The sequence below is a fragment of the Chiloscyllium plagiosum genome, unplaced genomic scaffold (assembly GCF_037043375.1).
Source record: "Chiloscyllium plagiosum isolate Xiang-an unplaced genomic scaffold, Cpla_swu_hap1 HiC_scaffold_38, whole genome shotgun sequence".
In the NCBI taxonomy this organism is placed as follows: domain Eukaryota; kingdom Metazoa; phylum Chordata; class Chondrichthyes; order Orectolobiformes; family Hemiscylliidae; genus Chiloscyllium; species Chiloscyllium plagiosum.
In genome coordinates this window covers 26680323-26700576 of record NW_028270176.1, presented here as the reverse complement: position 1 = coordinate 26700576, position 20254 = coordinate 26680323, and the positions used below count along the sequence as shown (strand labels likewise).

The following is a 20254-nucleotide window of genomic DNA, read 5'->3' as shown; positions in this document are numbered from 1 at the left end:
GGAAAATATAAACAGATAGAGACAGGGAGAGAGAGACAGGGAAATATAAACAGATAGAGACGGGGAGAGGGAGACAGGGAAATATGAACAGATAGAGACAGGGAGAGGGAGACAGGGAAATATAAACAGATAGAGATGGGGAGAGGGAGACAGGGAAATATAAACAGATAGAGATGGGGAGAGAGAGACCGGGGGATATAAACACATTGAGATGGGGAGAGGGAGACAGGGAAATATAAACAGATAGAGATGGGGAGAGGGAGACAGGGAAATATAAACAGATAGAGATGGGGAGAGGGAGACAGGGAAATATAAACAGATAGAGATGGGGAGAGGGAGACAGGGAAATATAAACAGATAGAGATGGGGAGAGGGAGACAGGGAAATATAAACAGATAGAGATGGGGAGAGGGAGACAGGGAAATATAAACAGATAGAGATGGGGAGAGGGAGACAGGGAAATATAAACAGATAGAGATGGGGAGAGGGAGACAGGGAAATATAAACAGATAGAGACGGGGAGAGGGAGACAGGGAAATATAAACAGATTGAGATGGGGAGAGGGAGACAGGGAAATATAAACAGATAGAGACAGGGAGAGGGAGACAGGGAAATATAAACAGATTGAGATGGGGAGAGGGAGACAGGGAAATATAAACAGATAGAGACAGGGAGAGGGAGGCAGGGAAATATAAACAGATAGAGACGGGGAGAGGGAGACAGGGAAATATAAACAGATTGAGATGGGGAGAGGGAGACAGGGAAATATAAACAGATAGAGACAGGGAGAGGGAGGCAGGGAAATATAAACAGATAGAGACAGGGAGAGGGAGACGGGGGATATAAACAGATAGAGATGGGTAGAGGGAGACAGGGAAATATAAACAGATAGAGACAGGGAGAGGGAGACGGGGGATATAAACAGATAGAGATGGGGAGAGGGAGACGAGGGATATAAACAGATAGAGATGGGTAGAGGGAGACAGGGAAATATAAACAGATAGAGATGGGGAGAGGGAGACAGGGAAATATAAATAGATAGAGACAGGGAGAGGGAGACAGGGAAATATAAACAGATAGAGACGGGGAGAGGGAGACAGGGAAATATAAATAGATAGAGACAGGGAGAGGGAGACAGGGAAATATAAACAGATAGAGACGGGGAGAGGGAGACGGGGGATATAAACAGATAGAGACAGGGAGAGGGAGACAGGGAAATATAAACAGATAGAGACAGGGAGAGGGAGACGGGGGATATAAACAGATAGAGATGGAGAGAGGGAGACAGGGGGATATAAACAGATAGAGACGGGGAGAGGGAGACAGGGAAATATAAACAGATAGAGACGGGGAGGGGGAGACAGGGGGATATGAACAGATAGAGACGGGTAGAGGGAAACAGGGAAATATAAACAGATAGAGACGGCGAGAGGGAGACAGGGAAATAGAAACAGATAGAGATGGGGAGAGGGAGACAGGGAAATATAAATAGATAGAGACAGGGAGAGGGAGACAGGGAAATATAAACAGATAGAGATGGGGAGAGGGAGACAGGGAAATATAAATAGATAGAGACAGGGAGAGGGAGACAGGGAAATATAAACAGATAGAGACGGGGAGAGGGAGACAGGGAAATATAAACAGATAGAGACGGGGAGAGGGAGACGGGGAAATATAAACAGATAGAGACGGGGAGAGGGAGACAGGGAAATATAAACAGATAGAGACAGGGAGAGGGAGACAGGGAAATATAAACAGATAGAGACGGGGAGAGAGAGACAGGGAAATATAAACAGATAGAGACGGACAGAGGGAGACAGGGAAATATAAATAGATAGAGACAGGGAGAGGGAGACAGGGAAATATAAACAGATAGGGACGGGGAGAGGGAGACAGGGAAATATAAACAGATAGAGACTGTGAGAGGGAGATAGGGAAATATAAACAGAGACGGGGAGAGGGAGACAGGGAAATATAAACAGACAGAGACTGTGAGAGGGAGACAGGGAAATATAAACAGATAGAGACAGGGAGAGGGAGACAGGGAAATATAAACAGATAGAGACGGGGAGGGGGAGACAGGGAAATATAAACAGATAGAGACTGTGAGAGGGAGATAGGGAAATATAAACAGATAGAGACAGGGAGAGGAAAACAGGGGGATATAAACAGATAGAGACGGGGAGAGGGAGACAGGGAAATATAAGCAGATAGAGACGAGGAATACGGATCAGGAAAGGGTTGTGGGCCGGGGATGGTGCGGTCACCTTACCTGGATTAGTGTTACACAGATCACGATTACAGCAACTGATAACTTTCCTGATAGCTCCCAGGTTGAGGCTAATGTTTACACAGTCCTTCGAGGGAACACAGGAGTGTTTCAACATCAAATCACCTACACAGAGAGAGAGAGAGAGAGGGAGGTAAAGGGAGAGAGAGAGAGAGAGAGGGGGAGAGAGAGAGAGAGAGGTAAAGGGAGAGAGAGAGACGGGGGGAGAGAGAGAGAGAGAGTGAGAGACAGAGAGTGAGGCAGAGAGAGAGATACACAGACACAGCGACAGTGAGAGAGAGAGAGAGAGAGAGAAAATGTGTTAACCCCTCTCACAAATCCAGATCCAGAGAGCAGCGTTCCCATCTCAGAGACCCTGGGAGAGAGCGCTCTCTGTGGGCCCTGAGACAGAAGCGTTCACCAACCCCCCACCCCGCCCCCATCCCCCCCCAAACTCCCCCCCCACCCCGCCCCCCTCCACCCCCCCCACCGCCCGTCCCCATCCCTCCGGGTCCTGGGGGTGTTCCTGTCAGACTGGGCTCTTGTTGTTGGGCAGCTGCTAAAGGCACTTTTCACTGTAAGATAGGAACTGGCTCACTCACACTCACACACACTCACACACACACACTCACCCTCACACACACTCACCCTCACACACACACACCCTCACACACACTCACCCTCACACACACTCACCCTCATACACACTCACCCTCACACACACTCACCCTCATACACATTCACCCTCATACACACTCACCCTCACACACATACTCACCCTCATACACACTCACCCTCACACACACTCACCTTCATACACACTCACACTCATACACACTCACCCTCACACAAACTCACCCTCACACACACTCACATTCATACACACTCACCCTCACACACACTCACGCTCATACACACTCACCCTCACACACACTCACCCTCATACACACACTCACCCTCGTACACACTCACCCTCATACACACACTGACCCTCATACACACTCACACTCATACACACTCACCCTCACACAAACTCACCCTCACACACACACTCACCCTCATACACACACTCACCCTCGTACACACTGACCCTCATACACACACTGACCCTCATACACACTCACCCTCACACACACTCACACTCACCCTCACACACACTCACACTCATACACACTCACCCTCATACACACTCTCCCTCACACACACTCTCCCTCACACACACACTCACCCTCATACACACACTCACCCTCATACACACTCACCCTCACACTCACACACATACACACTCACCCTCACACACACTCACCCTCATACACACTCACCCTCACACACACTCATACTCATACACACTCACCCTCACACACACTCACCCTCATACACACTCACCCTCATACACACTCACCCTCACACACACCCACCCTCATACACACTCACCCTCACACTCACACTCATACACACTCACCCTCACACACACTCACAATCATACACACTCACTCTCATACACACTCACCCTCACACACATACTCACACTCATACACACTCACCCTCATACACATTCACACTCATACACACTCACCCTCATACACACACTTACCCTCATACACACACCCTCATACACACTCACCCTCATACACACTCTCCCTCACACACACTCTCCCTCATACACACACACTATACACACACTCACCCTCATACACACTCACCCTCATACACACACTCACAGTCATACACACTCACCCTCACACACACACTCATACACTCATCCTCACACACACTCACTCTCATACACACTCACCCTCACACACACTCACCCTCATACACACTCACCCTCATACACACTCACCCTCACACACACCCATCCTCATACACACTCACCATCATACACACTCACCCTCACACACACTCACCCTCACACACACCCACCCTCATACACACACACCCTCACACACACTCACCCTCACACACACTCACCCTCACACACTCACACTCATACACACTCACCCACACACACACTCACCCTCACACACACTCACCCTCACACACACTCACACTCATACACACTCACCCTCACACACACTCACCCTCATACACACTCACCCTCACACACACTCACACTCACACACACACTCACCCTCATACACACTCACCCTCACACACACTCACCCTCATACACACTCACCCTCATACACACTCACCCTCACACAAACACTCACCCTCATACACACTCACCCTCACACACACTCACCCTCATACACACTCACCCTCACACAAACTCACATTCATACACACTCACCCTCACACACACTCACCCTCACACACTCACACTCATACACACTCACCCTCGTACACACTCACCCTCATACACACTTACCCTCACACACACTCACACTCACACACACGCTCACCCTCATACACACTCACCCTCACACACACTCACTCTCACACACACTTACCCGCATACACACTCACCCTCACGCACACACTCACCCTCACACACACTCACCCTCACCCTCATACACACTCACCCTCACACACACACTCACCCTCATACACACTCACCTTCACGCACACTCACCCTCGTACACACTCACCCTCATACACACTTACCCTCACACACACTCACACTCACACACACGCTCACCCTCATACACACTCACCCTCACACACACTCACTCTCACACACACTCACCCTCACACACACTCACACTCACACACACGCTCACCCTCATACACACTCACCCTCACACACACTCACTCTCACACACACTCACCCGCATACACACTCACCCTCACGCACACACTCACCCTCACACACACTCACCCTCACCCTCATACACACTCACCCTCACACACACACTCACCCTCATACACACTCACCCTCACACACATACTCACCCTCATACACACTCACCCTCACACACACTCACCCTCATACACACTCACACTCATACACACTCACCCTCACACAAACTCACCCTCACACACACGCACATTCATACACACTCACCCTCACACACTCACACTCACACACACACACGCTCACCCTCATACACACTCACCCTCACACACACTCACTCTCACACACACTCACCCTCATACACACTCACCCTCACACACACACACCCTCACACACACTCACCCTCACACACACTCACCCTCACACACTCACACACACTCACCCACACACACACTCACCCTCACACACACTCACCCTCACACACACTCACACTCATACACACTCACCCTCACACACACTCACCCTCATACACACTCACCCGCACACACACTCACACTCACACACACACTCACCCTCATACACACTCACCCTCACACACACTCACCCTCATACACACTCACCCTCATACACACTCACCCTCACACACACACTCACCCTCATACACACTCACCCTCACACACACTCACCCTCATACACACTCACACTCATACACACTCACCCTCACACAAACTCACATTCATACACACTCACCCTCACACACACTCACGCTCATACACACTCACCCTCACACACACTCACCCTCGTACACACTCACCCTCATACACACTTACCCTCACACACACTCACACTCACACACACGCTCACCCTCATACACACTCACCCTCACACACACTCACTCTCACACACACTCACCCGCATACACACTCACCCTCACGCACACACTCACCCTCACACACACTCACCCTCACCCTCATACACACTCACCCTCACACACACACTCACCCTCATACACACTCACCTTCACGCACACTCACACTCATACACACTCACACACACACTCATACACACTCACCCTCATTCACACTCACACACACTTACCCTCACACACACACCCACCCTCATACACACACCCACCCCCATACACACCCACCCTCATACACACTCACCCTCACACACACTCATACTCATACACACTCATACTCATACACACTCACCCTCATACACACTCACCCTCATACATGCTCACACTCATACACACTCACCCTCACACAAACTCACCCTCACACACACACTCACCCTCATATACACACTCACCCTCATACACACACTCACCCTCATACACACACTCACCCTCATACACACTCACCCTCACACACACTCACACTCACCCTCACACACACACTCACACTCATACACACTCTCCCTCACACACACTCTCCCTCACACACACACACCCTCACACACACACTCACCCTCATACACACACTCACCCTCATACACACACTCACCCTCATACACACTCACCCTCATACACACTCACCCTCACACACACACTCACCCTCATACACACTCACCTTCATGCAAACTCACACTCATACACACTCACACTCATACGCACTCACACACACACTCATACACACTCACCCTCATTCACACTCACACACACTCACCCTCATACACACTCACACTCATACACACTCACACTCATACACACTCACCCTCACACACACACTCACACTCATACACTCTCACCCTCACACACACACCCTCACACACACACTCACATTCACACACCTGCCCTCATACTCACACACTCATTCACTCTCACACTCATTCACTCACATTCATTCATTCACACTCACTTACATTCACACTCACACATACTCACACACTTGCACTTATTCATACTCACTCACAGACACTAACTCACACACATACACTCACAGACACACTCACACACACTCACACTCACACATGTTCTCACTCTCACACAGGTACAAACAGTCCCCTCCCCACACACACATAAATTCCCCCCCCACACACACAGACACACACACTCCCCCCTCACACACACACACACACACACACACTTTCCCCCCCCCACACACACACCCTCCCCCCCACACACACACTCCCCCCCCACACACACCCCCACTCCCCCCACACACACACACAACCCCCCCCCACACACACACACCCTCCCCCCCGCACACACACACCCTCCCCCCCCACACACACACCCTCCCCCCCACACACACCCCCTCCCCCCCACACACACCCCCACACACACACACTCCACCCACACACACACAACCCCCACACACACACACACACCCTCCCCCCCACACACACCCCCATTCCCCCCACACACACACACAACCCCCCCCACACACATACACTCCCCCCCCACATACACACCCTTCCCCCCACATACACACCCTCCCACACACACACGCACTCCCCCCCACATACACACACACACAAACAGACACACTCCCCTCACACACACACACCCACACACACACTAACTCACGCACTCTCGCACACACATACACACACTCCCCCCTACACACACACACAGTCTCCCCCCCCCACACACACACAATCCCCCCCACTCACTCTCGACACACCGACACACACTCACACACACAGACACACACACACACTAACTCACTCACTCTCGCACGCACATACACACACTCACCCTCATACACACTCACCCTCACACACACACTCACCCACACACACACTCACCCTCACACACACTCACCCTCATACACACTCACCCTCACACACACACTCACCCTCATACACACTCACCTTCACACACACTCACACTCATACACACTCACATTCATACGCACACACACACACTCATACACATTCACCCTCATTCACACTCATACACACTCACCCTCACACACACACTCATACACCCTCACACTCACACACACACTCACCCTCATACAAAATCACCCACATACACACTCACCCTCATACACACACTCACCCTCATACACACTCACCCTCATACACACTCACCCTCATACACATACCCACCCTCATACACACACCCTCATACACACTCACACTCATACACACTCACCCTCACACACACTCACCCTCATACACACTCACCCTCATACACACTCACCCTCACACACACACACCCTCATACACACTCACCCTCACACACACACACACACACTCATATACACTCACACTCATACACACATTCACCCTCATACGCACACCCTCATACACACTCACCCTCACACACACTCACCCTCACACACACACTCACACTCATACACACTCACCCTCATACACACTCACCCTCACACACACCCTCACACACACACCCTCATACACACACTAACACTCACCCTCATACGCACCCCCTCATACACACTCACCCTCATACACACTCACCGTCATACACACACTTACCCTCATACACACACCCTCATACACACTCACACTCATACACAGTCACTCTCATACACACTCACCCTCACACATACTCTCGCACTCATACACAATCCCCCTCACACTCACACTCATACACACTCACCCTCACACACACTCACACTCATACACACTCACCCTCACACATATTCACACTCATACACACTCACCCTCACACACACACTCACACTCATACACACACTTACCCTCATACACACTCACCCTCATACACACTCACCCTCATACACACTCACACTCATACACACTCACCCTCACACACACACTCACACTCATACACACACTTACCCTCATACACACACACCCTCATACACACTCACCCTCACACACACTCTCCCTCACACACACTCTCCCTCATACACACACACTATACACACACTCACCCTCATACACACTCACCCTCACACACACTCATACTCATACACACTCACCCTCACACACACTCACCCTCATACACACTCACCCTCATACACACTCACCCTCACACACACTCACCCTCACACACACTCACCCTCATACACACTCACCCTCACACTCACACTCATACACACTCACCCTCATACACACTCACCCTCATACACACTCACCCTCAGACACACTCATACTCATACACACTCACCCTCACACACACTCACCCTCATACACACTCACCCTCACACACACCCACCCTCATACACACTCACCCTCATACACACTCACCCTCACACACACTCACCATCACACACACACTGACACTCATACACACTCACCCTCACACTCACACTCATACACTCATCCTCACACACACTCACTCTCATACACACTCACCCTCACACACACACTCACACTCATACACACTCACCCTCATACACATTCACACTCATACACACTCACCCTCACACACACTCACCCTCACACTCATACACACACCCTCATACACACTCACCCTCATACACACTCACCCTCATACACACTCACCCTCATACACACACTCACAGTCATACACACTCACCCTCACACACACACTCATACACTCATCCTCACACACACTCACTCTCATACACACTCACCCTCACACACACCCACCCTCATACACACTCACCCACACACACACTCACCCTCACACACACTCACACTCACTCTCACACACACACTCACACTCATACACACTCTCCCTCATACACACTCACACTCATACACACTCACACTCATACACACTCACCCTCACACAAACTCACCCTCACACACACACTCACCCTCATACACACACTGACCCTCGTACACACTCACCCTCACACACACTCACACTCACCCTCACACACACACTCACACTCATACACACTGACCCTCACACTCACACTCATACACTCATCCTCACACACACTCACACTCATACACACTCACCCTCACACACACACTCACACTCATACACACTCACCCTCATACACATTCACACTCATACACACACCCTCACACACACTCACCCTCACACTCATACACACACCCTCATACACACTCACCCTCATACACACTCACACTCATACACACTCACCATCATACACACTCACCCTCACACACACTCTCCCTCATACACACTCTCCCTCATACACACTCACACTCATACACACTCACCCTCACACAAACTCACCCTCACACACACACTCACCCTCATACACACACTCACCCTCGTACACACTCACCCTCATACACACACTGACCCTCATACACACTCACACTCATACACACTCACCCTCACACAAACTCACCCTCACACACACACTCACCCTCATACACACACTCACCCTCGTACACACTGACCCTCATACACACACTGACCCTCATACACACTCACCCTCACACACACTCACACTCACCCTCACACACACACTCACACTCATACACACTCTCCCTGATACACACTCACACTCGTACACACTCACACTCATACACACTCACCCTCACACAAACTCACCCTCACACACACACTCACCCTCATACACACACTGACCCTCGTACACACTCACACTCATACACACTCACCCTCACACAAACTCACCCTCACACACACACTCACCCTCATACACACACTCACCCTCGTACACACTGACCCTCATACACACACTGACCCTCATACACACTCACCCTCACACACACTCACACTCACTCTCACACACACACTCACACTCATACACACTCTCCCTCATACACACTCACACTCATACACACTCACACTCATACACACTCACCCTCACACAAACTCACCCTCACACACACACTCACCCTCATACACACACTGACCCTCGTACACACTCACCCTCACACACACTCACCCTCACACACACACTCACACTCATACACACTGACCCTCACACTCACACTCATACACTCATCCTCACACACACTCACACTCATACACACTCACCCTCACACACACACTCACACTCATACACACTCACCCTCATACACATTCACACTCATACACACACCCTCACACACACTCACCCTCACACTCATACACACACCCTCATACACACTCACCCTCATACACACTCACACTCATACACACTCACCATCATACACACTCACCCTCACACACACTCTCCCTCATACACACTCTCCCTCATACACACTCACACTCATACACACTCACCCTCACACAAACTCACCCTCACACACACACTCACCCTCATACACACACTCACCCTCGTACACACTCACCCTCATACACACACTGACCCTCATACACACTCACACTCATACACACTCACCCTCACACAAACTCACCCTCACACACACACTCACCCTCATACACACACTCACCCTCGTACACACTGACCCTCATACACACACTGACCCTCATACACACTCACCCTCACACACACTCACACTCACCCTCACACACACACTCACACTCATACACACTCACCCTCATACACACTCTCCCTCACACACACTCTCCCTCACACACACACTCACCCTCATACACACACTCACCCTCATACACACTCACCCTCACACTCACACACATACACACTCACCCTCACACACACTCACCCTCATACACACTCACCCTCACACACACTCATACTCATACACACTCACCCTCACACACACTCACCCTCATACACACTCACCCTCATACACACTCACCCTCACACACACCCACCCTCATACACACTCACCCTCACACTCACACTCATACACACTCACCCTCACACACACTCACAATCATACACACTCACTCTCATACACACTCACCCTCACACACATACTCACACTCATACACACTCACCCTCATACACATTCACACTCATACACACTCACCCTCATACACACACTTACCCTCATACACACACCCTCATACACACTCACCCTCATACACACTCTCCCTCACACACACTCTCCCTCATACACACACACTATACACACACTCACCCTCATACACACTCACCCTCATACACACACTCACAGTCATACACACTCACCCTCACACACACACTCATACACTCATCCTCACACACACTCACTCTCATACACACTCACCCTCACACACACTCACCCTCATACACACTCACCCTCACACACACCCACCCTCATACACACTCACCCTCATACACACTCACCCTCACACACACTCACCATCACACACACACTGACACTCATACACACTCACCCTCACACTCACACTCATACACTCATCCTCACACACACTCACTCTCATACACACTCACCCTCACACACACATTCACACTCATACACACTCACCCTCACACACACTCACCCTCACACTCATACACACACCGTCATACACACTCACCCTCATACACACTCACACTTATACACACTCACCATCATACACACTCACCCTCACACACACTCACCCTCACACACACCCACCCTCATACACACTCACCCTCACACACACTCACCCTCACTCTCACACACACACTCACACTCATACACACTCACACTCATACACACTCACACTCATACACACTCACACTCATACACACTCACACAAACTCACCTTCACACACTGACTCAGCCTCATACACACACTCACCCTCGTACACACTCACCCTCATACACACACTGACCCTCATACACACTCACCCTCACACACACTCACACTCACCCTCACACACACACTCGCACTCATACACAATCACCCTCACACACACTCACCCTCACCCTCACACACACACTCGCACTCATACACAATCACCCTCACACTCACACTCATACACACTCACCCTCACACACACTCACTCTCATACACACTCACTCTCATACACACTCTCCCTCACACATATACTCACACTCATACACACTCACCCTCATACACATTCACACTCATACACACTCACCCTCACACACACACTCACACTCATACACACACTTACCCTCATACACACACCCTCATACACACTCTCCCTCACACACACACTCACCCTCATACACACTCTCCCTCACACATACTCTCCCTCATACACACACACTATACACACACTCACCCTCATACACACTCACCCTCATACACACACTCACAGTCATACACACTCACCCTCACACACACACTCATACACTCATCCTCACACACACTCACTCTCATACACACTCACCCTCACACACACTCACCCTCATACACACTCACCCTCATACACACTCTCCCTCACACACACTCTCCCTCATACACACACACTATACACACACTCACCCTCATACACACTCACCCTCATACACACACTCACAGTCATACACACTCACCCTCACACACACACTCATACACTCATCCTCACACACACTCACTCTCATACACACTCACCCTCACACACACTCACCCTCATACACACTCACCCTCATACACACTCACCCTCACACACACCCATCCTCATACACACTCACCCTCATACACACTCACACTCACACTCATACACACACACCCTCACACACACTCACCCTCATACACACTCACCCTCACACACACTCATACTCATACACACTCACCCTCACACACTCACCCTCATACACACTCACCCTCATACACACTCACCCTCACACACACCCACCCTCATACACACTCACCCTCATACACACTCACCCTCACACACACTCACCATCACACACACACTGACACTCATACACACTCACCCTCACACTCACACTCATACACTCATCCTCACACACACTCACTCTCATACACACTCACCCTCACACACACATTCACACTCATACACACTCACCCTCACACACACTCACCCTCACACTCATACACACACCGTCATACACACTCACCCTCATACACACTCACACTTATACACACTCACCATCATACACACTCACCCTCACACACACTCACCCTCACACACACCCACCCTCATACACACTCACCCTCACACACACTCACCCTCACTCTCACACTCACACTCATACACACTCTACCTCATACACACTCACACTCATACACACTCACACTCATACACACTCACACTCACACAAACTCACCTTCACACACTGACTCAGCCTCATACACACACTCACCCTCGTACACACTCACCCTCATACACACACTGACCCTCATACACACTCACCCTCACACACACTCACACTCACCCTCACACACACACTCGCACTCATACACAATCACCCTCACACACACTCACACTCACCCTCACACACACACTCGCACTCATACACAATCACCCTCACACTCACACTCATACACACTCACCCTCACACACACTCACTCTCATACACACTCACTCTCATACACACTCTCCCTCACACATATACTCACACTCATACACACTCACCCTCATACACATTCACACTCATACACACTCACCCTCACACACACACTCACACTCATACACACACTTACCCTCATACACACACACTATACACACTCACCCTCATACACACTCACCCTCATACACACACTCACACTCATACACACTCACCCTCACACACACTCACCCTCATACACACTCACCCTCACACACACTCATACTCATACACACTCACCCTCACACACACTCACCCTCATACACACTCACCCTCATACACACTCACCCTCACACACACCCACCCTCATACACACTCACCCGCATACACACTCACCCTCACACTCACACTCATACACACTCACCCTCACACACACTCACCCTCATACACACTCACCCTCATACACACACTCACACTCATACACACTCACCCTCACACACACTCACCCTCATACACACTCACCCTCACACACACTCATACTCATACACACTCACCCTCACACACACTCACCCTCATACACACTCACCCTCATACACACTCACCCTCATACACACTCACCCTCACACACACTCACCATCACACACACACTGACACTCATACACACTCACCCTCACACTCACACTCATACACTCATCCTCACACAAACTCACTCTCATACACACTCACCCTCACACACACACTCACACTCATACACACTCACCTTCATACACATTCACACTCATACACACTCACCCTCACACACACTCACCCTCACACTCACACACACCCTCATACACACTCACCCTCATACACACTCACACTTATACACACTCACCATCATACACACTCACCCTCACACACACTCACCCTCACACACACTCACACTCACACTCACCCTCACACACACTCACCCTCACACACACACCCTCATACACACACTCACACTCATATACACTCACACTCATGCACACACTCACCCTCATACGCACCCCCTCATACACACTCACCCTCATACACACTCACCGTCATACACACACTTACACTCATACACACACCCTCATACACACTCACCCTCACACACACTCAACCTCACACACACTCAGCCTCACACACACTCGCACTCATACACAATCACCCTCACACTCACACTCATACACACTCACCCTCACACACACTCACACTCATACACACTCACTCTCATACACACTCACCCTCACACATATACTCACACTCATACACACTCACCCTCATACACATTCACACTCATACACACTCACCCTCACACACACACTCACACACACACTTACCCTCATACACACACCCTCATACACACTCACCCTCACACACACTCACCCTCATACACACTCTCCCTCACACACACTCTCCCTCATACACACACACTATACACACACTCACCCTCATACACACTCACCCTCATACACACACTCACACTCATACACACTCACCCTCACACACACTCACCCTCAGACACACTCCCCCTCACACACACTCACACTCATACACACTCACCCTCACACACACTCACCTCATACACACTCACCCTCACACACACTCATACTCATACACACTCACCCTCACACACACTCACCCTCATACACACTCACCCTCATACACACTCACCCTCACACACACCCACCCTCATACACACTCACCCTCACACACACTCACCATCACACACACACTCACACTCATACACACTCACCCTCACACTCACACTCATACACTCATCCTCACACACACTCACTCTCATACACACTCACCCTCACACACACTCACACTCATACACACTCACCCTCATACACATTCACACTCATACACACTCACCCTCACACACACTCACCCTCACACTCATACACACACCCTCATACACACTCACCCTCATACACACTCACACTTATACACACTCACCATCATACACACTCACCCTCACACACACTCACCCTCACACACACCCACCCTCATACACACTCACCCTCACACACACTCACCCTCACACACACTCACACTCACTCTCACACACACTCACACTCATACACACTCTCCCTCATACACACTCACACTCATACACACTCACACTCATACACACTCACACTCATACACACTCACCCTCACACAAACTCACCCTCACACACACACTCACCCTCATACACACACTCACCCTCATACACATTGACCCTCATACACACACTGACCCTCATACACACTCACCCTCACACACATTCACACTCACCCTCACACACACTCACACTCATACACACTCACCCTCACACTCACACTCATACACTCATCCTCACACACACTCACACTCATACACACTCAGCCTCACACACACACTCACACTCATACACACTAACCCTCATACACATTCACACTCATACACACTCACCCTCACACACACTCACCCTCACACTCATACACACACCCTCATACACACTCACCCTCATACACACTCACCATCATACACTCTCCCTCACACACACTCACACTCATACACACTCACACTCATACACACTCACACTCATACACACTCACCCTCTCACAAACTCACCCTCATACACACACTCACCCTCGTACACACTCACCCTCATACACACACTGACCCTCATACACACTCACCCTCACACACACTCACACTCACCCTCACACACACACTCACACTCATACACACTCACCCTCATACACACTCTCCCTCACACACACTCTCCCTCACACACACACTCACCCTCACACACACATTCACCCTCATACACACACTCACCCTCATACACACACTCACCCTCATACACACTCACCCTCACACACACTCACACTCACTCTCACACACACTCACACTCATACACACTCTCCCTCATACACACTCACACTCATACACACTCACACTCTTACACACTCACCCTCACACAAACTCACCCTCACACACACACTCACCCTCATACACACACTCACCCTCATACACATTGACCCTCATACACACACTGACCCTCATACACACTCACCCTCACACACACTCACACTCATACACACTCACCCTCACACTCACACTCATACACTCATCCTCACACACACTCACACTCATACACACTCAGCCTCACACACACACTCACCCTCATACACACTCACCCTCATACACATTCACACTCATACACACTCACCCTCACACACACTCACCCTCACACTCATACACACACCCTCATACACACTCACACTCATACACACTCACCATCATACACACTCACCCTCACACACACTCTCCCTCATACACACTCACACTCATACACACTCACACTCATACACACTCACCCTCACACAAACTCACCCTCACACACACTCACCCTCATACACACACTCACCCTCGTACACACTCACCCTCATACACACACTGACCCTCATACACACTCACCCTCACACACACTCACACTCACCCTCACACACACACACTCATACACACTCACCCTCATACACACTCTCCCTCACACACACTCTCCCTCACACACACACTCACCCTCACACACACATTCACCCTCATACACACACTCACCCTCATACACACTCACCCTCATACACACTCACCCTCACACTCATACACACTCACCCTCACACACACTCATACTCATACACACTCACCCTCACACACACTCACCCTTATACACACTCACCCTCATACACACTCACCCTCACACACACCCACCCTCATACACACTCACCCTCACACTCACCCTCATACACACTCACCCTCACACACACTCACACTCATACACAGTCACTCTCATACACACTCACCCTCACACATACTCACACTCATACACACTCACCCTCATACACATTCACACTCATACACACTCACCCTCACACACACTCACCCTCATACACACCCACCCTCATACACACTCACCCTCACACTCACACACATACACACTCACCCTCACACACACTCACACTCATACACACTCACTCTCATACACACTCACCCTCACACACATACTCACACTCATACACACTCACCCTCATACACATTCACACTCATACACACTCACCCTCACACACACACTCACACTCATACACACACTTACCCTCATACACACACCCTCATACACTCACCCTCATACACACTCTCCCTCACACACACTCTCCCTCATACACACACACTATACACACACTCACCCTCATACACACTCACCCTCATACACACACTCACAGTCATACACACTCACCCTCACACACACTCACCCTCATACACACTCACCCTCATACTCTCCCTCACACACACCCACCCTCATACACACTCACCTTCATACACACTCACCCTCACACTCACACTCATACACACTCACCCTCACACACACTCACCCTCAAACACACTCACCCTCACACACACTCACCCTCACACACACTCACCCTCATACACACTCACCCTCATACACACTCACCCTCACACACACCCTCCCTCATACACACTCACCCTCATACACACTCACCCTCACACACACTCACCATCACACACACACTGACACTCATACACACTCACCCTCACACTCACACTCATACACTCATCCTCACACACACTCACTCTCATACACACTCACCCTCACACACACACTCATACACACTCACCCTCATACACATTCACACTCATACACACTCACCCTCACACACACTCACCCTCACACACACCCACCCGCATACACACCCTCACACACACCCTCACACACACTCACCCTCACACACACTCACACTCACTCTCACACACACACTCACACTCATACACACTCTCCCTCATACACACTCACACTCATACACACACACTCATACACACTCACCCTCACACAAACTCACCCTCACACACACACTCACCCTCATACACACACTCACCCTCGTACACACTCACCCTCATACACACACTGACCAACATACACACTCACCCTCACACACACTCACACTCATACACACTGACCCTCACACACACACTCACACTCATACACACTCACCCTCATACACACTCACACTCATACACACTCACCCTCACACACACTCACCCTCACACACACTCACCCTCACACTCATACACACACCCTCATACACACTCACCCTCATACACACTCACACTCATACACACTCACCATCACACACTCACCATCACACACACTCTCCCTCATACACACTCACACTCATACACACTCACACTCATACACACTCACCCTCACACAAACACACCCTCACACACACACTCACCCTCATACACACACTCACCCTCGTACACACTCACCCTCATACACACACTGACCCTCATACACACTCACCCTCACACACACTCACCCTCACACACACACTCACACTCATACACACTCACCCTCATACACACTCTCCCTCACACACACTATCCCTCACACACACTCTCCCTCACACACACTCTCCCTCACACACACACTCACCCTCACACACACACTCACCCTCATACACACACTCACCCTCATACACACTCACCCTCATACACACACTCACACTCATACACACTCACACTCATACACTCTCACCCTCACACACACACACTCACACTATAACACTCTCACCCTCACACACACACTCACATTCACACACCTGCCCTCATACTCACACACTCATTCACTCTCACACTCATTCACTCACATTCACTCATTCACACTCACTTACATTCACACTCACACATACTCACACACTTGCACTTATTCATACTCACTCACAGACACTAACTCACACACATACACTCACAGACACACTCACACACACTCACACTCACACACGTTCTCACTCTCACACAGGTACAAACAGTCCCCTCCCCACACACACACACACTTCCCCCCCACACACACAGACACACACACTCCCCCCTCACACACACACACACTCCCCCCTCACACACACACACACACTTCCCCCCACACACACACACACCCTTCCCCCCACACACACACTCCCCCCACACACACCCCCACTCCCCCCACACACACACACACAACCCCCAC

The 20254-nt window shown here is 50.3% G+C and overlaps 1 protein-coding gene across 1 annotated transcript in view; it reads right to left on the bottom strand.

The window, feature by feature from the left end:
- LOC122547767 (prostate stem cell antigen-like) overlaps window positions 1–20254 on the bottom strand; it is a 93366-nt gene that overhangs the window by 16471 nt on the left and 56641 nt on the right. The window contains exon 3 of the mRNA XM_087980887.1: window positions 2273–2395. Coding sequence (XP_087837013.1) covers window positions 2273–2395 — 123 coding nt within the window. The remainder of the gene's footprint in view (window positions 1–2272; window positions 2396–20254) is intronic.